A 27,375-nucleotide genomic window follows, 5' to 3' on the forward strand; every position below is an offset into this window, starting at 1 on the left:
CTTACGGACCCCTCAGTACAATGATGCAATTTGACATGTTGACAACTTTATTATAATAAAATAAGAGATCAATTCTATATATATATTTCAAAAAAAAAAAAAATCCTCCCACTCTATAATTAGATACATATCTTTCAAAAAAAAAAAAAAATCCTCCCACTCTATAATCACTTGACGATCAATTATAAATTAACCTTGTAATTTATCTGTCTTAATGTAACTTGAGAATACTCTAAGAGACACCCAAGATAAAGATAATTATCTTTTATACAATTTACTAAGTAATGCAATTTGACACAAATCTGAGATCTTTAGAAATAGCAAAAAGTGTTGTGAGACAACTAATGTTATCAGTTGACTGGTTATACTTGAACAACAACGAGCAGTTTGAACTATTTTTAAAAATACGTATAAATTTCAAAATGTAGTCGGCAATTTGAATAATCTTAAATGTTTAGATGTACAGTTACATAAATTACAATTATCAGAAAGTTCGCATCTTAAACTATTCAATTGATCGTTATATTATTTTCAGATCCAAATGATATTTTAGTTATAAAAATTTCATCGACTCTTAATTCAGTAAGAAATGGCATGCCAGTAGCAGCGGATGACACGCTTTACATGTTTCATGCTGATGTTCACAGCATCTTAACTCAATTGTCGAAACAAATAACTCAATCCGTTGACAGCGTCGTCTCGTCTGAAAGTTGGTGCGCAAGCCCAATCATATAGCAGCTCCAGCACTTGCAGCTCATGAAGCAGCCATTGCACCATGATTGTGGGAGTCATATGTATCATATCCAACAAGTACAAACCACAAAGAAAAGCAAATAAAATTACGCTTAACTTTCAATCTCTTCTGGGTTTTCTTCTACACTGTCATCTGATGCCTTTGAAGCTGGGAAAAAATCATCCTCAGGATACATGGTTGTAAATAACTACAATGGAAAACACACAGATTAATCAAGCGTACAGGCAATGCTCAGTCTCCCATAGTCAACTGGGAAATTTTACACAAATGCCAATTCTCTGTTAAAAAAAATATTTCTTGCCAATTATCTGAAATCAGGAATTAAGCAACAGAAATGGCAAATTGTAAAAATTTGTATCAATATGATCAGTATCACAGTCAGTGTACATGAAATTTTCAATCTTCTCTTTTATGGTCAGAATTCTTGTAAGCAGATGGCAATCAAAAATGGCACCAACGAGTTATGGAAACAATTTGTCAATTACCTTTTTGGTTGCCTCCAATATGAATTTGTAGTCAAGACTCTCATCAGGCATAGGGCATGAACATAAAGAGCCAAATGAAGCCTGCATAGCATTAGAAGTTTAGTAACATACACAAACAAACATTCAGTTAACTGGATTTTCTTTTCTTTCCTCAGGAGCAGCAACAGTGAGCATTATGAAAAAAATATGGTTCGAATTTGGATTGGATTCTATATCCTCCATCCTCATACTCATCCCCATCCCCATTTATTATATTCATCCTCAACCTCATCCTCATCCCCATCATATATTTAACTTTTATCCCTACATCCATCAGAGAGTCGAATGTTCATACCCACCTAAATATCCTATTACCATCTACAATTGCATTTTTTTCAAATTTGAATTATTTCAAGTTACGGATATTTACCAAATTCTAAAGAAAATAATAAGATAAAAGATAAAAATTAGCAAACTAAACATCATAGAAGAAATAATGCAAAGGTGGGCTGCCGGTGAAATGAAAGAATTTTTTTTTGTAACATTCAAATTGAAGAGTTGTTAGAGGGTTTTGGATTTTGTTTGAGATTGGAGAAAAGAAATCTTTCTTTAATATATATATAGTCGGGTATGGGTGGGATTCTATCAGACCCACATCCATACTCGAATCCAAAAATTCCCATACCCGATTATTTAATCGGATCTAAAAAAATTCTTCCATACCCTCCTTCATTCGGGTCAGGTATTGAATTATCCATTAAGTTGGAGGAAATTGTCATCCCTAGTGAGCATACACTTCTAGAAATATAGGAACGACTTTAATTGTTTTTATAATTTTCCTACAAGTTACCAATAACAAAATCAAAGAAAAACTACTAAAATAAAATCATACTTATCATCAAAATCAGTGAAACCAACAGTGTTGCCGTATGAACTAAGATTTAAAATCTCAAACTGTGGTAGAGTTTTGATTGATATCATGTGTGCCATTCAAACATAAGGGTATAGTAATTACAAAGTCATTTGCATTAACATGTGATAGCTATAGATTACAAATTATTATTTTTTGGAAGAACATAGAAATGGCAAGAAAATATTCAGCCATATTAATATTATTAATAACTAAATTACAAATTGTTACAAAAATCTCAATTGATTGTTCACACCTAGATTACTTATTCAATCAGAGTGTAGAACTTATATTGTAATTTTGATTTCTCATATTTGAGAAAAAAAAAACTGTTTAATTAAACATCAAGGCAATTTGGAAAGCTTCAACAAACCAATTAATACATTAATGGTATTAACTTAATCTATTTTCGTGGGTAATTGATTAATGAATGAATCCTTATTTTGATGGAATCAATTAGATATTTTGAGGAATCAAATTTGATCTAATTAATACATAATTTTTTAAATTAATTATTACAAAAATTAATTACATACTGAATTAAATTTTATATTTATTAATTTGATTATAATTATATAAGATTAATTAATAGTAATTTTGTCTAACATATGATTATATATGATATAATTACATAAAGATAAGTATAGCATACCTGTTTTTGCTCTTGAACATAGATTATGCACCATCTTAGAGCTGGTTTCTGTTCTTCTATGTGGCTTCCATTTGGAGATGAATTACTTATTTCAAGCCCGTCATCATCTGTAACAAGGAATAAAGCATTGATAGCAGCTTTTATATATTCCTTCCCCAAAATAGCATCATTACATGGCGTAGAAAGATGCACCACAAACCTGGAATATAGGAACAAGTATCACCCCACTTAGAATTTGAAAATAATAAAATGTTGTTTTGAATTACTTTTTGTAAAGGTTCTTGACATTCTCAATTTAAAAAAAAAAGGACCTGTTGATACTTTTATGCCACCACTTGATTGGGAGTGATGAAAAGAAAACCATTCACAAAGTTGAAACACATTACTAACCATCCTGGTGGACAATTTGCTACGTTTTTGCTCAGCTGAAGCACTTGAACTGTTGTTAACTGCTCAGGATACAATGCTACATCAAGTGAAAGGCAGTTGTGTTACTTTGTCTTAGAAACTTATGAGATTGGAATATTCCTAACATCAAAGTGTTTGATAACAAATAAGAAACAAGATGAAAATTACAGATTTTATCTTACACTTTGGGGGGAAAATCACCAGAACATTTGAAGAATCTGGTAGTATAGAGCTAGTAGTGATGCAAACTCCTCTAGCAACTTTATAAGAGCTATAGGAATTCAACTTTTTATCCACAATATTTGACGGCAACATTGATGATGGAACTTCAAATGATGAATCCAAAACCACCTGCTGACTGAATATGTCCTGACCAGATGCCAATTTAATACCTTTACACCCACCTGTTTCCTGCATTAAGGAACTAAACAAAATTAAGATGCACCGACACTAATAATATCTGCTTTGGACTCGAAAGTCAAGCCAGAAATCACTACATTGCAGTCGATACTAATGAAAACAAATAGATAAAAGTGCAGAGACAACATTTTGATAAAGATGCAAATAAGAATCCATATGATGTTATCCTACAATTTTAAGAGAAATGTTATAGCCATGTTATATTTGAATAGATGTAAAATTATGATGAACAAACAATTCTTTTTTAAACTATAATAACCATGGTGCAACAAGTGCAAGGATGGAGCCAGAAGCTTATATGGACTAACACATACTAATTCATGACAATAACACATCAATCATACAACCATTGGAGCAACCACCCATGCAGGTACCAACTGTACCAACGCGTGGGGGCTATGAATGATAGCTTCATGGTTGTAAATATGCTGTGATTCTTGCTGATTTCTGAGGGAAATTATCTGTGTGGATGCTCCACTTACAAGGTTGTAATCTGTATGTGCTGCATACAAATGAACTGTGACTAATAAAGTTTCTGCACTGTGCTGATTACTAAGGAATATGCCAATGAAACTAATGTCATAACTATGATAATTCTGAGCTTTTGTTTGCTTTTAGTTCTGCTAGGGCAGAAGATGATTTCCAGTCAATATGAAAAAGAAAGTTCTTAGCAATAAAACTTTCAAAGACCAATCAAGATGACAAAGAAAGATCTAGGACAAATGTCATGGTGTATGTATTTCAAAAGCAAATCACATAAGAGAATGAAATTCATAGAAGGATCTGACTCTGAACTTTAATTTGAGAACCTTATATCCAAATTGTGACTCTGAACTTTAATTTGAGAATCTTTTATATCCAAATTGAAACTAGTGCTCTGATCGTTCTTTTGATTTACATGTAAACAATAAAATTGTACATGTTATAACCTAATTTAGGATAATTTCAAACTAATGTTATAACAAAATCAAAATTTGCAATTCGAAATACGAATTTAAAATTAAAATTTTAGAGCCTAATAATTAATTAATTTCAAACATTATTTCTATTTTCAGGTAATTTCGAAATTGATATTTGAAATTCAAATTTTGGAGCTTAAATGTTTAAAATGTTTCCCTTTATAGTTAATTTCAAATTTTAAATGAATTATAGGTTATGGTACCCATAATACAATTTAATGCTTACTAATTGAAAAAATAGCATTTCTTTCTAAAACATAGTATTATAAATGAAAGTAATTCTCCCTCTCCCTCACCTAAGGAATTAGTGTCATCCTGGATTGAGGAAGAGTGAATTTCAAACATGAGGTAGGTTCTTTCCTTTCATCTTTATAGTGCACATGCTTGTTAATCTTCATATTAATATTTCTTTTGGATTCTTTCTAATTCACAAATAATTCTCTAGTTATAAGCAATGATCTTATAAAATTATCATTTCTTATTATCTTTCTTTGTTTGCAAAAAGATTTTTGGTATTAATCTATGGGGCATGGTTTGACTTGATTAAAATAAGGGAGTAATTATCAAGGTTGGAAGTTATAGCACAATCCACTATTAGCCAATACAAACTTATAGTCATATACCATGTTCGGCTATAAGCTGACCTCGTAATTTACCTCCATTCACATAACCTGAGGACGGTTGTCAGAGACGCTTAGGGTGAGCATAATCATATTTTGCTATAATGAGTAAATTCTAGATAGTTAGTATTGAAGGTGCAGAGGATAAATGAAGAAGAGAGCTAGAGGGAGTGAAAGCACTTGTTCTTAAAATAAAAAAATTTCTCTTACAAGTTCTTTGCAAGGCCAATAAACGAGTTAAGTGCAGTGAAAATAATAAAGAAATAGACAGAATATCAAAGCACTAACTCGAGATTTATTGTGATTCGAAATACCAATTCTTACTCCATGGCCTATAAGAATCTTAAGGTGAAACCTCATATAAAACCGTTCTTCACAATAAAAAATAAATACAAAAATCCAACAACTATAAATCCACTCCAATCAGTTAACTCAACCCTAGTCAATAGATTGAAATCTCTTTCACTTGACTCAACTCTAAATAGATTTTCTATTTGCAAACTGAATGTCTTGAATAGACTACCAAGTCAATTGAGCTCATTAGTCAACTGAATTTGATCTTCATTCAACTGAGTCATTGGACATTGACTATGACCCCAAAACATTTTTTCTTGGTCAATTCTACAACTCAAAAAGAATCTACACAAAACACCCAAAATTATATATTCTCACATTTCACCAAGACAACTTTAGGCTGTTGCAGTTTTATGTCGCACAAGAATTCACCTCCGATCAAGTCCTCCCCCCTAGGATGCATCAAGCATATATTCTCTCACATTTCACCAAGACAACTTTAGGTTGTTGCAGCTTTACATCGCACAAAGAATTCACCTCCGATCAAGTCCACGCCCCTAGGATGTATCAAGCTCTTGACTTGCTTCATATATTATTCTTTGCTAGATTACCTACATAATTCACCTCTTGCGGTTACCATCAAAGTTGTTGACTCAACTCAAGGCTCCTCATCCTATGTTAATCTTCGGCAAACCTTTGATTCATAAACCAAGCAACTTGGTAGCGCCAAGTCATCAACCACGACTCAACCTCATTAAATCACAAGATCCACAAGGTTTGTCAAACCAACTCCATGATCTTTGTCCTACATCAATCTCTAGCGAACCTCTAAGCCATTGAGTCACACGAACATGGTTGCGCCAAGTCCAAAAACACAACTCAATAGAGGTTGAAGCACACCAACTTGGTCGCACTAAGTCAACAAGCACAACTCAATCTTGTTAAGTCAAAAGTTCTACGAGCTTCGTGTGCATCCTACCAATTGAAGTTAACTAAATCATATCTTAGCTAGGCATATTAACTTGATTTCTGATTACTTCCTAGCTGCTTAGATTCACATAATCCTAAATTAGACTTTCCCGTAAGACAAGTCTCATTCTCCATAATTGAAATATTGATAGTTTAAAATGGATTTTAGTTGTCTTGCCTTTTCATATATTAAATTTTGTGGTTGATAAGTAAATTGCATTATTAGTTAGATGACTTGCTCCAGAGTTGCCAATAATTCCTAAACCCAACTAAATTAGCAAACCTAGCCTAAGATATATTATCACTAATATATAATAATATATATAAATATATGGTGTGATAATATGATTCAATATTTAATTTATGTTAGTTGATTCAACCTAAGTTAATCAAGCATTGCAACTAGATTCCATATAATTTCTTAATTATACTCATAATTGAATGTTCCATTCTGCAAAAATGTGAAAGTCGTCACCCTGACCCCCCCCCCCCCCCCCCCAACCAATTGCCCCACACCATTGAAAGAGAATAAATCAAGAAACCGAAGCTAGCCATCACATAGGAGGGTAATTCCTCAGTCTTTGCCAGGATTCTACTCTTGCTCAATTCTACAAATCTATCATGTGATAACCAACTCGGCTATGTCCTGAGGGTCATAATTGAATGTTCCATGACCCATGATCAGGTAACCCATGATCCATAATAATAAGTTTGATTTGTGAAATCATCTTCTTCATGATTATTCTAAAGTTAATTTTGTAAACTCCTCAATATTACTATCATGTACATCACATAGCACATGCTATTCTCTAAACATCTCTTATTTGACTTGATAATTCAATAATAACTAATATGATGGATTCAACTTTGCAACTTAATACTACAGCAAAACAACAATCAAGTCTTATCCCACTAGGTGGGGTCGGCTATATAGATCCTTTTACGACATTAGGCTCTATCGCCTAACTATATCATCTATACTTAAATTTTATTTTATTTTATTGTTATTAATCAAGTCTTTTTTTATCTTCCTCTTCCTCGTTTGATGTGTCTATTTATCATAGTTTCACATTATCTAACTGGAACATTTATTAGTCGTCTATACATACTTGTATCATCTTAAACGTGTCTCTCGGAGTTTTCCCTCAATAGATGTAACTCCGACTTTCTCTCTAATGCTCTTATATCTTATTCTGTCCATCCTCGTATGTCCACACATCTACCTTAACATTCTCATCTCTACAACTTTCATCTTCTACTTGTGTGCTTGAGTCATAGCTCAACATTCAACTTCATATAACATAGTAGGTCTAACTACGATTTTGTAGAATTTTCCTTTAAGTTTTTGAGGTTCTTTACGATCATATAAAACACCCAACGCTCTCCTCTAATTCAACCATCCTGTTTGTATTCTATGTAAGACATCTTTTTCAATCCTTCCATCGTTTTGTAAAAATGACCCTAAATATTTAAAATTTTTAGTTCTAAGCAACTTGTCATCTCTTATCTTAACAATTGTCTCATTAAGTCTAATATTACTAAACTTAAATTCCATATATTCTATTTTTATTCCATATATTTTGTTTTTATTCTACTAAGCCTAAAACCTTTACCTTCCCGTGTTTCCCGCCAAGATTCTAGTTTAACATTTACCTTTCACGTGTTTCATCTACCAAAATGATATCATCTACAAACAACATACACCACGGTATTGTTTCTTAAATGTGTGCAGTGAGTTTGATACTCAATGTAATCCTATCTTTATTGGAAATACTTCATTTACTCCCCCAAAGTTTTCACTCTAGTCGTTACAACTTCATACATATCTTTAATTAGTTCAACATATGTTGCGCTAACACCTCTTTTTTCTAGAATTCTCCATATAACTCTAGCATAAACTTTTCTAAGTCAATGAATACCATGTATAGATTTTATTTTTGCTCCGATATTTTTCAATTAGTTGTCCAAAAAATGTATAGCTGATTGTCGACCTCCATGCATAAACCCAAATTAATTTTCGGTCACCATGATCTCCTTCCTTAATCTTTTTTCTATTATTCTTTCTCAAAGTTTCATGGTATATATAACTTATTAGTTTAATACTCATAGTCTACATAGTTTTGTACATCTCCCTTGTTCTTATATAAGGAAACTAGAATACTTACCCTCCATTGATCAGGTATTTTTTCGTTTTCAATATAATATTAAATAATTTTGTAACTCATTCAATACCTTATTTTCCTAAGCACTTTCATACCTCTATCGGAATATCATATGATCCAACAGTTTTTCTACTGTGCATCCCATTTAAAGTTTGTTCTATTAAATTCTATGATAAAAATTTAAATTTTTATACTTATTTAACCTACTTAAATTATCTAAGCTAAGTTGGTCACCTAAACCTTCATTAAAAAGTTGATAAAAATACCTCTTCCACCACTCTTTTATTTCACCATCGTTTACTAATATCCTATTATATTCATCTTTAATACATTTTATTTAGATAAGATCTCTTACCTTCCTCTCTCACTTTAGTTATTCTATAAATGTCTCTTTCCCCTCTTTTATATCCAATTTTTGATATAATCATTTAAAAGTTTCATTCTTTGCCTCATTCACTACTTTCTTAGCCTCTTTCTTGGCTATTGTATATTTTTTTAAACTTCCTTGTTCTTACAAATATATAATTACTTATAAGATATTTGTTTTTCATTCACTTTCTCTTATACTTTCTCATTCCACCACTAAGATTCATTACTTGGTGGGTGCATGTCCTTTTGACTCATTGAGTACACTATTAGTTACTATTTTAACTTTGATACCATTTTATCACATGTTGTATTAGAGTCACCATATATTTCACCTAATGCTTGTACTCCTATATTCTCCTTAAATATATTTTGTTTCCCATCCTTTAACTTTCACCACTTGATTTTAGGAGTCATATATATTTTCTATTGATACTATGCTTGACGCGTATATCCAAAACTACTAACCTATATTGGATAGTTAAGTTTTCTCCGAGGATAACTTGCAACATTTACAAATCTTTCTATCCCTCTTCCTAACCATAAGAAAATCAATTTATAGTTTATTATTCTCACTTTTGAAAGTGATTATTCTCACTTTTGAAAGTGATCAAGTGTTCTCTTTTCTTAAAAAACATATTAGCTAATATAAAATCATATGTTACCACAAAATCCAATATAGTTTTCCCTTCTTTATTTCTCGTTCCAAACTCATAACCCCATATACCCTCTCATATTCCTCATTTTTCACTCTGACATGCTCATTTCGATAACCTCCTATTAAAATCATTTCATTTGGTAGAATATTCTGTAATACTTTATCTAAGTCATCTCAAAATCTTGATTTGGTAACTTCATCTAATCCTACTTGCGGTACATATATGCTAATTACGTTTATAGTTTCTTTCGCAACTATTATCTTAAGGGCTAATTCAATTCCCTTTTCTAACAACTCCTACTCTTAGATAAATAGCTTCTAAACTTAATATGGTCTATTGTTTCTTGATTTTATCTCTAACCTTATTTAGCAATGTTATGAAACTCCATAATGTGGTTTATGTTATGTGATGGTACTTTATTGGTATTTAAGTTGTCAAACATAGCAACGGCTAAGTTCAATGTGTGAACCCATGGCAAACTATAGTAAGTGATACTGCTTTAAGGGAGTGCGAGAGTTTCTCCATGGGTCCCATGAGTCTTGGATATGTGCTTAGCCTCAATATGTTTTCCACAAATATTGACTTAGGTTCTTCAAAGCATTTGCTTGAGATTGGATAAAACCATCAGGTAGGTAGTATATCATACGTAGATCAAGCATTGGTAGTATCGAATAGTGACCAAGTACATAATACCTCCAATGTGCATTCCTTATATTTTATGTTTAATATATTTGCACTCTTATTGGTACTATATGCCTATTGTTGTGCTTGATACGGCATATTGATTCATAATGCACGTTCTCTTGTTTAATAATGCTAAATTTTTATTTGTATGTGTGTTGCTATATTGTTGAGATTTCTTAGCTTCCTTGCCTTTAATTGCTTTATTGTTGAGACTTTATAAACCCTAATTGCTTCCTAGACTATTATTATTTGATCTCATAAATTTTTATCCTATGCTTTGACATTATTCTAGGGAAGACCTACTTAGCATGCTTCTAATAGGTTATAATTTTTTTTTTAGCAGGAATGGTTTAGAGAAGATTCATATTCAAGGGTTGTTGGCATGAGCAATAAAAGGTTGAATGAGATTTCTAGATGTTCATAGCTAGCAGTGTATTTAATGTAAAAGAAAATTGTAAAAAATTTTGGTGAATGTTATAAGCTTACTGTTAGTTTGAAAATTGCAAACACTTTTGGTGAATGTTATAAGCGTATTGTTAGTTTGTACTAGCATAACAATGGAGTTTTTCTTTTGTGTTTTTCCTTGTATGGATGGTCTGTTGTGGGAGGAATGAGTTGAGTGTTATTTTAGTCTTTTGTGAGTTGTATTGAGGTTAATTCTAGATATGGGAAGAAGTATTTGTACCTAACACAACCTTAATTATTAGTAAACCAAATTGACCTAACTTAATTCATTATCAACCATGAAACCTTTTGTTTCCTAGCAGCTCGAGTTGATGTACTCAACTTGCAGTTTAAAAAAAAAGTCAAGAGTCATGAAAATAAAAGAAAATAGAAAAACTAGATTTTTAACAATCTATAGTTCAAAAGCCTTAACACCAATAAGAAATGGAATTTGCAGATTATTTTTTCCATAACTAAAGCTGATGTACAGGAAAATAAATCAGGTGATTATTGCCAATACCTAACTCTTGATTGTATGTTTATCTGGAATGGTATCCGTGTTTTACAGAATATTTGCAGTGAACCCAGTTCATGCTTATTTACGTAAGTGTCTCTTGACCCATTCCCCTCCCAAACACACACAAAAAAAGGGAACATCATAATCTGTCTGATAGATACTAGATCACTTCAATTCTTCATATATCATCTAATGAACAAAGAATGACTATATTGCTAAATCTGATGCTTTCATACAGTCATTTTCATAAAGCTAAAATAATGCTCCCACTACTTTCAGAAGAAGATTAATGAAGTCTAGAGAATCCTTGTCCAGAAGACTACACTTTCCACAGTGTCATGATACCTTCTACATTTGTTATGGCACCTTCTAAATCTAGCTTGAACTTGCTCAATATTAAATTACCAACAAAGCCTAGCAGATTATCACATGCCCATCTATCGTTTAACACAAAAAACTGATTCAAGTTTACAACTCATTGGCCCTTTTTACATAGTGTAGTTGACAGAATGATGATTAATAAGTATTTTCATTTCTTCATTCTTGCTCAATTGTTGGCAGTCCTATACCTTTCTCGCTGACATGGTAAATTATTTGGTAAAATACTGGCAGTTCAATTTGGATAGAATGACTCAATAGTGGTACTTAGTTTGTTTAACCACAAGGTAATCTGGATAGGCCAAAATAACAGCATGCAAGAAACAAACACAGACACTGAAGCTGGTAAGTAATTGTCAAATATCTTTCATGCTCAATGTTATACCTTATCAACAATAATTGCACTCACTGGCATGCGCAAGACCTGCATTATTGTAAGCAAGACAAAACACAAGAAAGTCAGTTCAAACTACAAGGAAACTTAAAAACAAATATGATCTATATTAATACGAGAAAATTCAGATGAATCATAAAACTCAATGGCTGAAATGTTTTGGCTATGATGGCTATGTATTACCTTTTCAAAGAATTCTGTTATTTTGGTTGATGACAGCGGTCATTTTCAATCTTTAGTTTGGATTACTTTCTGCAAATATAACACATAAGACTTACATAAAGAGCGCCTTTAACAGCTGCACAACGACAGAAAGCTTGAGGTAGTTCTCCATGCCCATACATAGGATAGATGAATGCACCAACTGCATTAGAAAACCTGTCATTGACATCAGTCACTAACCAAATAGTTAAAGAATAACCACTGTGGAAGCAAAAAGAAATATAGACAAGATAGCCATGAAATTCGCACTTTGTGACAATTACTGCTCCGAATAGCAACAATAGAATTATATAATTGCCATCTTTGAGGAAAATTGTTAACATAGCTAAGAGGAAATGTATACAAGTTTGAAGTACTTTGGTTTAAAGATACCCAACTCGGGAAATCAGTTATGCAAGCATGATACTGGCTTATCTTTTGTTATGTAATTCATTTAACAAACTTATTTTTGTTATTCTAATAATTTTTTTCAATTTTCTAAACTTTTATTGTTACCAGTTCTGGCCCCACCAATCAAATACAGCTAATATCTAAGTTACCAGAATGGCAGATATAGATACCAATATTGACAACCATGGTGAGAAAGATCAAGTAAATCCTTTAGAAGTACCATCAGATTAAAATGAACATGACAACGGAATTAGGAGACTGAACATTATGGATTTAAGATCTATAGCAATCAAAGACATGTGTTGTGTCCTTCCATGGGAGAGTTAAATCATAGCAGAATTATGCTGCAATGTTTTTCCAACAAATGTTGCTGATATGACCACCCTGTCACATGTTGAGAGAGGAACACATGTTAGGATCCTATCAAACAAATATGCAGCCCAATCAACAAACTTCTACAGTTCTATACCGACATTAAAACAAGCCCATTGTTTCCTTATTTGGTCACAACTTGAGAAAAAAACAATTGAAATTGATGACAGCCCGTCTCAACAGATAGTAGTTCAAGTATCTACCACATTTAGTAACTCCTCCCACTAAATCAAAGAACCTTTAAATGAGTCTTAAAGATTTGGCTCCCAATGAGCCACCAATGAATTTCTCCTTTCTGAATCATTGAACATGCTACCAATCTTTATTTCAGACTCAATTGTACAACTAGAGGAAACACCTGGTGACTAATCTTATTTTGAGTCAACAGTTGTTATTCAAACTACTGAATAAACCTATAAGAACGAACTGAATGAAACTGACACAACAAAAAAGTGTAAGGTAGCACCCACTTTTAATAATTGTCAAATTTACTTGCAATAATTCCATTAACATGTTTAGTGTCATATGTTTATGTGTAGTTGCTTACAGATCTCAAGCTCCTAGGCAAATTGATTTGATTTATGTGTATTTCTATCCAACTAAAACATATATGAGAGATATATGTTGAGGCTAGAAGAAAAGTTGGACCAAGTAATGAAGATTATGAAGTATGCTGATGCACATTATTAGACTAAAAGAAAATAATACAGGAGATTTCGTCTATGTGAGCATGAGTTCCAAAAACATCCTTAAATACTCCAATAAGTTAATAATCTAGAAAATTTGCTACATTAGAGAAATTGAATCCTCCATAAGTGTTTGTAGATCTTCCTGCAGATCAGATCACACTTCTTCGGCTTTAGCATTGTTGTCAATATCGGTATCCGGTAAATTTATTTTAGTCAAAAGGAGGCCATTAGGCCATTTATCAGTATCTAAAGAAATTAAACATTGGTACTACCAGTAGTATCAAGTAGTAGTACATTAACACGCTCATGAATGTACTCAAGCAACAGAAAACCAGATTAAAATAAATCTGATAGCAACTGTCTCTAAGGGCCTCAGTTGCCAAAAATGTAGCTTGTATCAGTATTTGATGTGCCAAAACCTTAGGTATGCATCGAAGGACGTATCAAACAAGTAGGATCAATGGGATATAAATTGATAGCAAAGAAACAATTCAGCTAGTAGCACATTAACAGGTTCACAAACAAACTCGCGCAACAGGTTACAATAATATGATAGTAACTGTTTCTAAGTGCTTCACATGCCAAGATGAATCTTGTATCGGTATTTGACATGCCAAAACCTTAGGAATCCACCACTAGATGCACCAAACAAGTAGGATCAGTGGGATAGGAACTGATGGCAAAATAAATTAAGAAATAAATGAGGAAAAAACAAAATATGTTTACTCCACAAGTAAGATAAAAGATATTTACAGAGCACAGAATGTTGCATCTTATATTTCAGTAATATCATGAGTATCAAAGAAATAAAGTTTTATTTAAGAGATTTATTAGAAATCATTGTTTATAAATCAACAAAATCTTGTCGATTTGATAATCAAATTAAAATTAATATCAAATGCTACTTTAAATAATTTGATATCATATTAATTAAGTTTATCCATTAAGTGTTGTTGCCTCATCGAAGGATTCACTCAAGCCCTACCTTTACCCATCTAAACATATCATCCTATGTGATGTTGCGTAAAGACAAAAATCCAAAATTACAATTCACCTAAACTCTCATAGTTTTCTTGCCTATTGGTCTTCAATCTCGTTCTTCATTGCCCTTGAGCTCACCTCATGGCCAGCTCATAGCCCGTCAAATTGTAATAAACTCCCTAATCTTCATTCAATGTGCTATCATTCACTGCTTATCAACTAAGTCGAACTTACATATCACTTGTAAACTCTCATAGCTTTCTTGCCATTGGTCTTCAACCTTGTTCTTCGTTGCCCTTGAGTTCATCTCATGACAGGCTCATAGTCCCTCAAATGTATTAAACTCTCTAAGCTTACTTCAATGTGTCATCATTCACTGCTCACCAACTGAGTTCATCTCCTGCTGAGTTACCCTAGCAATTTCCTTGCGTCAAACCCTCAGTGTCGCAAAAGCACCAGCCACTCCAAGTTTGCTCCAACTTGTCATCCTTTTCAATTTGCCTATCAAGTTCACCTTATGACACACTGTCAAGCCATCAAACCAGCAATCGCTCTATGTTGCTCGTTCTAAAGTCCACCTCGTGGCAAACTATCAAGCCATCAAACTAACAATCGCTCTATGTTGCTCGTTCTAAAGTCCACCTCGTGACAAACTATCAAGCCATCAAACTAGCAATCGCTCTATGTTGCTCGTTCTAGAGTTCACTCGTCATGCATCCGGTCCCTCGGATGCTCCATGTCATCCTTACCTCCAAGTCATCTCTCCACATTATAGACCTCTAAGCCATCAAGTGTAATCCATCCAACTCAACTCCGAGTCAACCAATGAACCAACTTGACCACATCAAATCTCCAAACTCTCCATGCTTCATGTGTACTCTACCAAGTCTTTGCACACTTGATACACACATCAAAAATGCAACTCAAATTTAATATAATTTGTTACACCAATATTACTAAAACATGTTTCTTCACTTCTTTAGTGACTCTTCAATTTTTTAAGAGAGATAAAGATAAAAAATGAGAGTAATTTCTTAAGAGTTTCTAAAGAAGTATGAAAAGGTTTAAATGGACTCTCTTTGTGAAATGGAAGGAGTATTATTCTAATAGGCCAATAACAATATACTTAAATATTGTAATAAATATAACACTCATGATATAATTATGTTTATCATCTAATATCTAATATGTTCAATCTTGCCGGATTATTTTATAAGTTACCTTAAAATAATGACTAATTAACAATCAATCAACATATCTTTAGCCCATTAATCTTACACAATTTCATTTTTAATTTATTATAACATTACCCATTACCTTAATTAATATTATTCTACCCACTATACTACACAAAAATGTGTCCTTAATTAAATTATGAATCTTCCACACACTCTAACCATAATTAAATTACTTAAGGTATATCACTTATTGACTTAATTAAATAAAGTAACATATATATTTCCACATTAATTACCATACCTTGCCTTCACATCCTCGTGACACTCCTTCCAAAATCAAGTTGACCCTTCTTCCTAGTGCAATTCTTGTTATATCTAGCATTAAACTTCTCATCTCTAAAATTAACCTTGAATGTTCCTAAAGACTTTGGCAATTTAAGTTCTTCAATTTCTTAGCACCTCTACAAGTTATAGGTTTGAAGATCTCATGCAAGGATCTCATCGTTGACAGAAAAGCCTTGCTTCTCCTAAAATAAGATACTTCTCCTTCCCCAGCTCTTACTAACCTAAATAATCTAAAATCAAGCTCAAAATGATCATAGAGATCAATTGAAATTAAGTCAAAACTATCAATTGTAATATAACTCAATGACAACCATAAGCTGTAAAACAATACTCTTATTCTCAACAGTGCCATTTAGGCATATTAAGGGCAAACATTAGTCTAGACTTATGGTGACTTGTAGGTGTACCTTGTCCATTAGAAGACAATCAAAATGTATATGATACTTGAATAATGTAGCTTGTTGGTGTTGTGCCTCTTCCTTGATTAATGTGCATATTTGTCATGGTCTCACATCACCTAATTGGGAAATTTATTGGATGTCTAAGTACATGTTCATACCATCTCAAATGCATCTCTCAAAGTTTTCCTTAATGGGTGCAACCCTATCTTTAATGTTTTTATTTCTTCTCATGTCTATCCTCAGCACATCCATCTTAACATCTTTATCTCTATGACTCTCATCTTCTACTCACGTGTTTGCTTTATAACCCAACATTCAGATCCATATCAGTCTAACCACTATTTTGTAAAACTACCATTTAAGTTTTAAAGGTACCTTATAATCACAAAGAACACCTAACAACATCCTCCATTTTAATCATCCTACTTATATCATATATAAAGCATCTCTCAACACCTCCATCCTTTTGCAAAAACGATCCTAGAAACTTAAAAGCTCTTAGTTACAGCTAACTCATCATCTCCTATCTTAACAATTATCTTGTCACGTCTAATACTACTAAATTTAAATTCCATATATTCTATCTTCACTCTACTAAGTCTAAAACCTTTTACTTCCACTATTTCCCACTAAGTTTCGAGCTTAGTATTTATTTATTCACATATCTCATCAACCAAAACAATGCCATCAGCAAAAAAAACATGCACCACCATCTTGGATGTATTCAGTGATTTCATTCATAACTAGTATAAAAAGATATAGACTTAGAGTTGATATTTGATGTAACCCTATTTTTATAGGAAACGTTTTAGTTATCCACCTAAAGTCTTCACTCTTGTCATTACATACTCATATATTTTAATTATTTCAATACATGTTACGTTGACATCTTTCTTTTTTAGAATTCTCAATATAATTTACCTTGAGAGTTTGTCATAAGCTTTTTCTAACTAACAAATACACTTTTTTTAATACTTTTTCAATTAGTTGTCTGTTGTTTGAAACGATATATAGTTTTTATCGTCGGCCTTTCAAACATAAATCCAAATTGATTTTCATTCACCTTAATATCATTCTTTAATCTTTTTTCTATTATTTTTTTTCAAAGTTTTATGATATGACTCATTAGGCTAATACCCTTATTATTCGCACAATTTTGTATGTCTCCTTTTGTTTTTATTTGAGGACTAGAGTACTTACTCTTCACTGCTTAGACATTTCTTCATTTTAAATATTAAATCATTCAATACTTTGCTTAGTCCAATCGTTTTTTCCATTTTTCATCTAATTTAACGTCTATTCTACTTCTAAAATTTGAATTCTCTAATAAAAATTTAAATTTGTATACTCCTATGACCTATTTAAATTTCCTAAGATAAGTTAGTCCCTAAAGTTTCATTAAAAAGTTAATAAAAATACTTCTTTCATCACTCATTTATTTCTTCATCATTCAGTATCCTATTAAATTCATCTTTAATGTATATTATTTGGATAAGATCCTTTGTTTTCATCTCTCTTGCTTTAACTATTCTATAGATGCTAGTTTCCCTTTCTTTTGTATCAATAGTCGATACAAACGTTTGAAAGTTTCCTTTCTGGCTTCTCCCTTTCTTGGCCTCTTTCTTAATTATTGCATACTTCAAAAAAATAATTGTTCTTACAAGTGTACATTAAATTATAAGTTAGCGTTTTCCCAATAATTTATCTTTTACTTCCTCATTCTACAACCAAGATTTTTTATTTGATGGTGCTCATCCTTTTGACTTACCAAGTACACTCCTGGTTGTTGTTTTTAAATTTGACGTCATCTTATCTCATGTCGTAATTAAGTCGTCAATGTCATAATTAAGTCACTATGTATTTCTCCTAATAGTTGGGCTACTATGTTCTACTCAAACATAATTTACTTCCCATCCTTTAACTTCTACCACTTGACCCTAGGAGTCATGCATGTTTTCCTTCCACTTATACTATGATTGAGGCACATATTTAACACCACTAAGCTATATTGGGTGGCTAAGTTTTCTTCAGGAATGATCTCGGAATTTTTATAAATTTTTCTATCCCTCTTCTTGACTATAAGAAAATCAACTTGCAATTTATTGATCCCACTTTTGAATGTAATTAGGTGTTCTTCTCTTTTTTTGAAAAACTTATTAGGTACTATAAGTTTGTATGTTGTCACAAAATCCAATATAATTTTTCCTTCTTCATTTTATATTCCAAAACCATAACCCTCATACACCCTATCATATTCATCATTTCTTAAGCCTGCATGTTTCTTTAGATCTCTTATTAAAATCTTTCATTTGTTAGAATCTTTTATACTACATCTATATATTCTCAAAACCTATGAGTTGGGCTAGGGGTGCTAGATTGTGATGACACTCTATAAGTAGGATTATTACTTGTTGAGGGGCCTAATAGATGTATGTATTCATAAAATGCTCAATCTCTTCAACCTTTTGGCAAGCCTTTTCAATCAAGATTGGGGCAAATAATTATAGTATCTTTGAATTTCAGGTCTAAATCCATCAATGAAGTAGATCAGAATTTGACTAGGGGTTACAATGCATTCACAAGTTTTTAAATTTTCTTAGATATTTGTTTACACTCATGTTTGATTGTTCTAAATTGATCCACATAGTGTACTTTATTTTCTAAAGTATGGTGGAATATAATTGCTACTTAGAATCCGTTTTATCACTATCCAATGTGTGATTGGTTCTTCCCCATTTGCAATGTATTAATCTTAAATACTAAGCACGTATTTCTTTGCCAAACCTACGAGTTTGAATTTTGCAAAACATAGTTGTTCAATTTAGCCATATTGTACCGGTCAAAGCAATCCTTATTCTTGGCAATCCAATCAAGAAATGCATTTGGGTCTAGCTGACCATCCAAATTAGGGACATCTAGTTTGACTCTGTGGGTAGTATCTTTCTTTGGTCTAGTTTTAAATTTAAGTCCAGGTATAAACCTAAGTCGAGTTTGGGTGTCCTGAAAATGATCTACTTTATCAATGACTGATTGATGGTTGGATGATGTGTGAGTGATTGTTGAATTGTGTGTGAAATGTGATATACAAGATTAGGACTCATGTCTACTAATTTGTCAACAGTATGAGCTTTAAACTGTTCTAGGTTTTCCACTCTATATTGATGGGTAGGGGCAGGAAACAAGCCAAGTCGAACCAAGCTTTGTGGTATTCCAGCTTTTTTGATAAGGTAGTCAAGTCAAGCCGAGCTTAAAATGAACCGACCCATTGCAATGATTGTTCAAGCTTGGCTTGATTTCTTTTTTATGAGCTTGAGCTTGGTTTGACCTTGGTTCATTTAGATGTTATCGAACTCTCAATTCAAGCTTGTTTGATTGTTTGAAACTTTTATATTTTAAGCTCGTTTGATTAGTTATTGAATTTGATAATACAAATTTATTTGTTTATTTTGAAAGTTTTTTTATTTAACAAGTTGACAAGAGTTTTATTGATGAACATGGTTCACAAACATTATTCATGAACATTATTAACAAACAATGTTCACGAATGTTGTTCACAAACATTATCCAATGTTATTCACGAATGTTGTTTACAAATATTGTTCACAAATGTTGTTCACGAATATTGTTCATGAACGTTAACAAGTTGAACGCATATATGTTCAAACTTGTCTATTTAGTTAAACAAGTTGTTTAAGCTTGTTCATTTAATTAATCTGATATATATTGAACGAATATAAACAAGCTCTTACCAAGCCGAACACTAAACTTGTTCACGAACTTTCGGTTCATTTAGAGCCCTATTAATGGGTTTTAAGTTCGTCTTTCAAAAGTTCAAATTTAGTATCTACCTCTATGATAGTGGGGTTTTTCGTCATAATGATGTTGAGGTTTGACAAGTAATGAATATTATAAACTTAAGAAGCACAATAATTTAAGTAAATAAGTAGAAAATTCTGAATAATAATGACACATGTAGAAATAAAACAATCAAGAAATAATGTCAAAATAAATAGGTAATAAGATGATGATAAAATAGGCTAGAATAATGAGAAAATAGATAATGCACAAGAAGCAATTAACCTGCTCAATCAAACAATAATAATTTTTAAAGAAAATGTCAATAAATTAGGCATGATTTGATTAGGTTAAATATGTCATGATTTTATTTGATTGAAATAAATTTAGGAAAGTAATTATTAGGATAAGAATATTTCCTTATTATATTTCCTTATTTCATAATATTGACTTGTACTCTTTCTTCTATTTAACTATGTATTGAGATCTGAATTATGTATGAATAAAAAGTATATTTTAGTCTTCCTCCTTCATTCTCATTTAGTGCATTATTTATATGGTATCAAAGCCTAGTTCTCAATCATGAATTTCAAAGTTGCTATGTCGGCACAGACTCAAAATTGTCTGGATGAGCCACCAACAACAACGCACCATCATTGGAAGGAGGAAACCAATCAAATTCAAATATCTCCTTCTCTGATTCCCTCCAAATCACCATACATAAATTCAATGGAAAAATTACTTTGAATAGGCTCAATCCATACGCTTGGTGATTGATGGTAAAGGAAAACTCGGACGTTTGAATGAAGAAATAAAATCACCAGGTTTGAATGATCTGAGATACAAACAATGGCACCAAAAAAATTCTTTGGTGACTGATTTATTAACTCAATGGATCTATCATTAGCAAGTCTTTCATGTTCTTACCAACAACCCGTGATGTATGGGAAGCAGTACGTGAAACCTACTCTGATATTGAGAATCATTCTCAACTGTTCGAATTAAATATTCAAATGTGGAAAATGCAGCAAGGAAACCGAGATGTTACTACCTATTACAATAAAATGATGACTATTGGTAGGAACTAGATTTATTTGAAGAGGAATGGGAAAACATCAATGATAGTATTCGATATAAAAAGAAGGTAGAGAGAAGAAGGGTGTTTGTGTTTTTGGCAGGTTTAAATAAGGAGCTTGATGAAGTTCGAAGATGGATACTTGGGAGAAAACCTCTGCCTGCCATTTTCTCATTGGTCCGTCGAGAGGAGGCTCGGCGCCAAATGATGCTGAAAGGAATTGAAGAACCAAAGATAGTGGAGTGAGGGATCTGCCCTTGTCACCAAAATGACCAGTTTTGTAGGCGATAAGCCAAAACTCTGGTGTGAAAGGTACCACAAGTCGTGGCACACTGGAGACATGCTGGAAAATCCATGGTAAACCAGCAAATTATAAAAGGAAGTCAGACAGCAACGTTAAAGCTACTAATGGTGGCGTTCGGGCCCTTCAAACAAGGGTATTGATTTTAATAGCTACTTATTTAAAAAATAGATTACCAACAAGGATACTGAATTTTCAAACTCCGATAAAAACCTTTCAAAATTGTTTCCCTAACTCTGCTCTTCACAAATATTTTCCTAAAAAATTTTGGTAGCATTGTTTTCGTTCACAATTATGACCCAATACATTCTAAACTTGATCCAAAATCTTATAAATGCATCTTTGTTAGGTACCCTACAAATCAAAGAGGATACAAATGGTTTGATCCAATTTCAAAAAAAAAAAAATTGGTATCCATGGATGTCACATTTTTTAGGGACAATCTTACTACGATTCTCATTATCAAGGAGCATAATAGGGAAGATTAATGTTTAAATGAGTCAAACTTAACCTGTTATTTGAAAAACCTAAACTTGTGCCATTTCAAAACAATGACATGAAAGAAAGGAGTAACAATCGATTCAAAGGTCTTGTTTACAGAAGGGAAGGTCGGGCTCAATGAAAAGAAAACATTGTTCATCTACAAAGACAAGAATCTAATCAGAGGTAAAATCATGAGACTATCAATGATTACTCAAAGATCCCTAACAATAGAACCCGACGTATGTCTGAATTAAATTCCTCAAGTCAATCTGATCTTCCTCTTACCCTAAGGAAAGGAGTTCGGTCATGCACACAACACCCACTTCCTATTGTGCTTTTGTTTCACAACTCGACAATGTTAGTATTCCAAATAATATTCAGGAAGATCTAAAGATACATGAGTGGAAAGAAACAATTTTTGAGGAAATGAGATCCCTATAGAAGAATTCTACTTGAGAGAAGGTTGGTCTACCTCACGGCAAATTGATTGTTGGATGTAAATGGATATTCACCATAAATTACAATTCAGACAATTCCCTAGAACGATATAAGGCTCATTTGGTTGCTAAAGGCTTTACGCAAACTTAGACTATTCTGAAACATTCTCTCTCGTGGCTAAATTAAACACTGTTCAAATCTTATTATTGGTTGCTACAAATCTCGATTGGCCACTAAATCAATTAGATGTGAAGAATGTGTTTATAAATGATGATTTAGAAGAAGAGGTCTACATGGAGGCACCCCTGGATCAAAAGTGTGTAAGCTAGAAAAAATCTCTCTATGGACTGAAGCAATCACCCAGAGCATGGTTCGAGAGGTTCACAAAGTTTGCAAAAAGTCAAGGCTACACCCAAGAACAATCTGAGCATACTTTATTCACAAAGACATCTAAGAAAGACAAGATCTATGTGTTGATCGTGTATGTCGATGACATAATCTTGACTGGAGATGATATAGAAGAGATGAGCAGATTGACAGCAAACCTAGCCAAGGAATTTGAGATTAAAAATTTTGGTCTAACTAAGGTACTTTCTTGGAATGGAGATAGAAAGATCAAGGAAAGGTATTATGGTGTAACAAAGAAAGTATATTCTAGATCTCTTAAATGAAACTAGGATGAGTGGATCCAGGACAACAAATACTCCAACTGAAGTAAATGCAAAGCTAGGAGATATAAAAATGGGCACTCCAGCTCAGTAAGATATAAATGGCTTGTTGGGAGACCAATTTACTTGTCTCATACTCGCTCAGACATTGCTTTCGCAATGAGCATGATCAGTCAATTCATGCATTCTCCATACAAAGAACATCTAAATGCAATGTACCAAATCCTAAGGTATTTAAAAGAAACACTTGGAAAGGAACTTTTCTTCGGAAAGTATGAGAAAGGAGACATTGAAGTATATACAAATGCAGACTGGCAGGCTCTATTACTGATCAAAGGTCAACTTAAGGATACTGCACATTTGCGTGGGGCAATGTGGTAACTTGGAGAAGAATAAGCAAAATGTTGTAGCCAGAAGCAGTGCAGAGGCTGAGTTTAGAGCAATGGCTCAAGGAGTATGTGAGATTTTTTTGGCTAAAGAGAGTTTTGGGTGAACTAAAGAGACCAATAAACCTTCCTATAAACCTATACTGTGATAACAAAACAGCAATCAATATTGTTCATAATCCAGTTCTACATGATCGAACGAAACACATTGAAATTGATAAACACTTTATCTGGAAGACGAAACAATTTGCACTCCATTTGTTCCAACCACGCTACAAGTTGCAGATGTTTTGACCAAGGGTCTTTCAAGACAACTCTTTGAAACACAAGTTAGAAAGTTGTGCATGATGAACATTTTTGCACCAACTTGAGTGGGCGTGTCGATAAATTAGGCATGATTTGATTAGATTAAATATGTCATGATTTTATTTGATTGAGATAAATTTAGGAAGATAATTATTTGTAATTATTAGCATTAGAATATTTCCTTATTCTATTTCCTTATTTTAGAATATTACCTTGTACTCTTTCTTCTATTTAACTATGTATTGAGATCTGAATTATGTATGAATAAAAAGTGGATTTTAGTCTACCTCATTCATTCACTTTTGGTGCATTATTTACAAATGTTACTGTGTTGATGTGAGCCTTCTTGTTGAAGAATTTGCACTTTGAAGTTCACACTAAAGTTTGATCTCCTCTACTTGTGATCTCCTATTTTATAGGCGGTTATTGTGAGGAAACAAAGATGATGGAGGTGAAAGTGATTTGGTGGTGATGATGCACGATGATGATGATGATGATGTGCAAAGATGATGATAGGGCACGGGAATCCAGTTGGAACTCAAGAACAAATAAGTATAAGGAATTAATGTTGGTGGTGGAATAAACCAATGAAAGGTGGAGATAACAATAAATATGTGAAGGATGTGGTGGAAGGATGATGAGATAAGAAAATCACAATAAAAGTGGTGATGGAGCAACATTGCCCAATGATGAGGTTGTAATGGACGGTTAGTAGCGGAAAAAAGGAATAAATGATTATGTGAAAAGGGAATAGGGCATGGTGAATAATAACAGTAAATGAAAAGTATGATAGTGATGGAGATAATGATGGTAGGGGAAACAAAAGTAATGGTGAGGAGAATAATGGTGAAGAAGGATGGGAAGGTATTAAACACCGATTCGACTCTAATACCAATTGATACAACAGAGCAGAAGAAATAAAGATATGATCCTCACCCAAATGAAAGCTCTAATACCAATTGACACACAGCACACTGAAAGGAATAATGACACAATCCTCGTATAGAAGAAGGTTACCCATTCTCACCCAGAGAAAAAGAAATTGCAAATTGTATTTACTCCAAAATTTGTCTATTATATGGAATCCTAACCTCTTTTTATAGTTTGATGGCAACCTATTATTTATAGAATAACAAAATTTTCTAATAAAACCTTAATTTTAAAATTTAACGACTTAGACAACTTTTAATAAAATTAAATCTTGATTGTGTTAGGTAGGCAGGTCCTCTTCCCCCTCTATCCTTCTTCTATTAAGGCTAGGTACATGGACTAGCATTGAGATCAATATGATCGGTGCAATGTCAACATTACCATTATGCCCAGGGATCGATACCCACATATGAGATCAATGCAACCGGTGTTAAATGACTCATACTCTTTCTTCAGAAAAATTACAACTTATACTAACTTCTTAAGGCCCTCTTTCCAAACTTAGTCAATGCAATACCTACCATGCCAACAACTATACTACACAATCTTCTCTCAGGTAAACATTACAACAAAACAATGTTCCTAGCCAATATTTTCCATCTTTTTATATCTTTTTATCCACTATACTTTTCGTCCTACTAACTACTAAGAAAGTAGTGTCATAAATATAAGAAATAGAATTTGGGAAAGGCTTTAACAGTTTATGAAGAATGTAAAGTAACATTTCCAAGAACAAAAATTCCCACAAAAGTTGTCATACATAGTAAATCTTCTCGCTTTACAACATATGTCATGACATGTTGGAAATAAATACATAAAACACCTTCATGCATGTCAGCAAAATGGATTTGAAGTCCAAGAATCTTGACTACAAACATCCCTTTAGTAATATAAAGATTAGTAACACCAAAGAATTATAGCCAATCATTTAACAAAATGCATATTGAACCTTAATAGCTTAAAGTTGATAAGAAAGAGGACCAACAATCAGTTAATGAAGTAAGATCATAATTAAACATAAATTCATTTTGTGAAAGCTTTGGTACTTTGCTTCTTTCATTAGTAAGCATAAAATTTAAAATTCCCAACAATGAATGTTAGATGAAAGAATTCAAGTGAGTCTCGAATCATACCTAGAAACAGAATTAGTGTAAAGAGCCAAACTCTCAATTCCATCTTTTGTCAGTATCAAATTATTAAGCGATTCTGCATCCTCTTGATCATAGTTGGCTAGGATAATTGCATATAGAATCATCCTATACATGATCCAAACAAAGAAAACTAAAAAGTGAAATCAACATGTCAATGCTCGACTAAGAAGGAACAAGAATGTTCAAATGAAACTCCATTTGTCAACTAAGCATTTACAGAACATGAAAAGGCAATCGTGTAAGAATTCTAAAAACGCAGAAGAAGGAAAAAAACACAGAAACAATGAGTAGCAGGCGCAAGTTGTTTACGCTTTGATCTTAGGAGGGAGGCGTTTGTTCTGTAGGAAATCAGTAAACGGCCTCTCCAAGTCCTCTGCTGGGATTCTAAGAATTCCCTCTTTTACTTCCTCGACACTTGGTTCAGATGCAATGTGCCCTTGGATCAGCCTCAAGAACTTGGTCATCTGACTCTTCTCCCCCAGGCTCAGTGTGCGATCTCGAAAGATGGCCTCCCTCGAGTCCGGAACGAGGCAAAGTTTTCCTTCCCAGTACATAAGGGTCGCGTCGACGCTCTTGAACTCAACGTGGTTACTAGCACCAGAGCGTGTTAGCAGATCCACCATGGAGTCAGCGCAGTATATCACCCGGGGTCCAACGAGATCCAAGAGGAATCCATGGGAAGATTCTGGGAAGGATCCAGATGTTTCAACTTGGGAATAGACGGGGCGTCGGCGGAGATAGAAGGAGGCATGGTCATCGGAGTCTTCGACGGCGTGTGGAGCAGTGGAAGGGTGGTCGTCAGAGGAGTTGAGGAAGGAGACTAAGGAAGAGGGCGATAGAGAGGAGAAGTGTGATCCATAGAAGGGGTTGGGGTCGAGGTGGAGCACTGATTTGGCGGCTGCAGCGGCAGCGGCGGAAATGAGGGATTCAGGTAGACCGGTGCCACAGACGATGAGGTCAAAGGTAGTGGGATCGATAGTCGGATACTGTGTAGGGTGAGAGATAGAGGAGGAGGTGGTGGAGGAGGGAAACGGAGAGGTCTCGTCGGAGGCGCCGGCCGCTTCCATGGGTCAACCCTACCCGTGTTACCGAGGAAAAAATATGGCCCAATGGACACACCCCATTTTTTCTTTAGATCAAACTGGATTTTCCCATTATTTTGAATAATATCAAAAATATATATATATACCACTTCATGTTTTAGTATCCA

At 33.2% G+C, this 27,375-nt stretch overlaps 1 protein-coding gene across 4 annotated transcripts; it reads right to left on the reverse strand.

Moving 5' to 3' along the window:
• Nucleotides 1-481: 481 nt before the first annotated feature.
• Nucleotides 482-27,302, reverse strand: LOC122006227 (rab escort protein 1-like). Of its 4 annotated transcripts, XM_042561645.1 has the most exons (9): nt 26,475-27,300; nt 26,148-26,270; nt 12,333-12,432; nt 12,046-12,084; nt 3,371-3,599; nt 3,171-3,246; nt 2,781-2,979; nt 1,240-1,320; nt 482-941 (listed from the first exon to the last, which is right to left on the reverse strand). In XM_042561645.1, exons 1-9 carry the CDS (start codon nt 27,230-27,232, stop codon nt 846-848), a joined length of 1,701 nt encoding a protein of 566 aa, XP_042417579.1. In that variant the 5' UTR covers nt 27,233-27,300; the 3' UTR covers nt 482-845. The 4 variants fall into 4 exon arrangements, with proteins under 4 accessions (XP_042417579.1, XP_042417580.1, XP_042417582.1 ...); XM_042561646.1 differs by lacking the exon at nt 26,148-26,270; XM_042561648.1 differs by lacking the exons at nt 482-941; nt 1,240-1,320 and having other exon boundaries at nt 2,800-2,887; nt 3,092-3,246; nt 26,475-27,302.
• Nucleotides 27,303-27,375: the final 73 nt, after the last annotated feature.

The sequence above is a fragment of the Zingiber officinale genome, chromosome 7B, assembly GCF_018446385.1.
Source record: "Zingiber officinale cultivar Zhangliang chromosome 7B, Zo_v1.1, whole genome shotgun sequence".
NCBI lineage: Eukaryota > Viridiplantae > Streptophyta > Magnoliopsida > Zingiberales > Zingiberaceae > Zingiber > Zingiber officinale.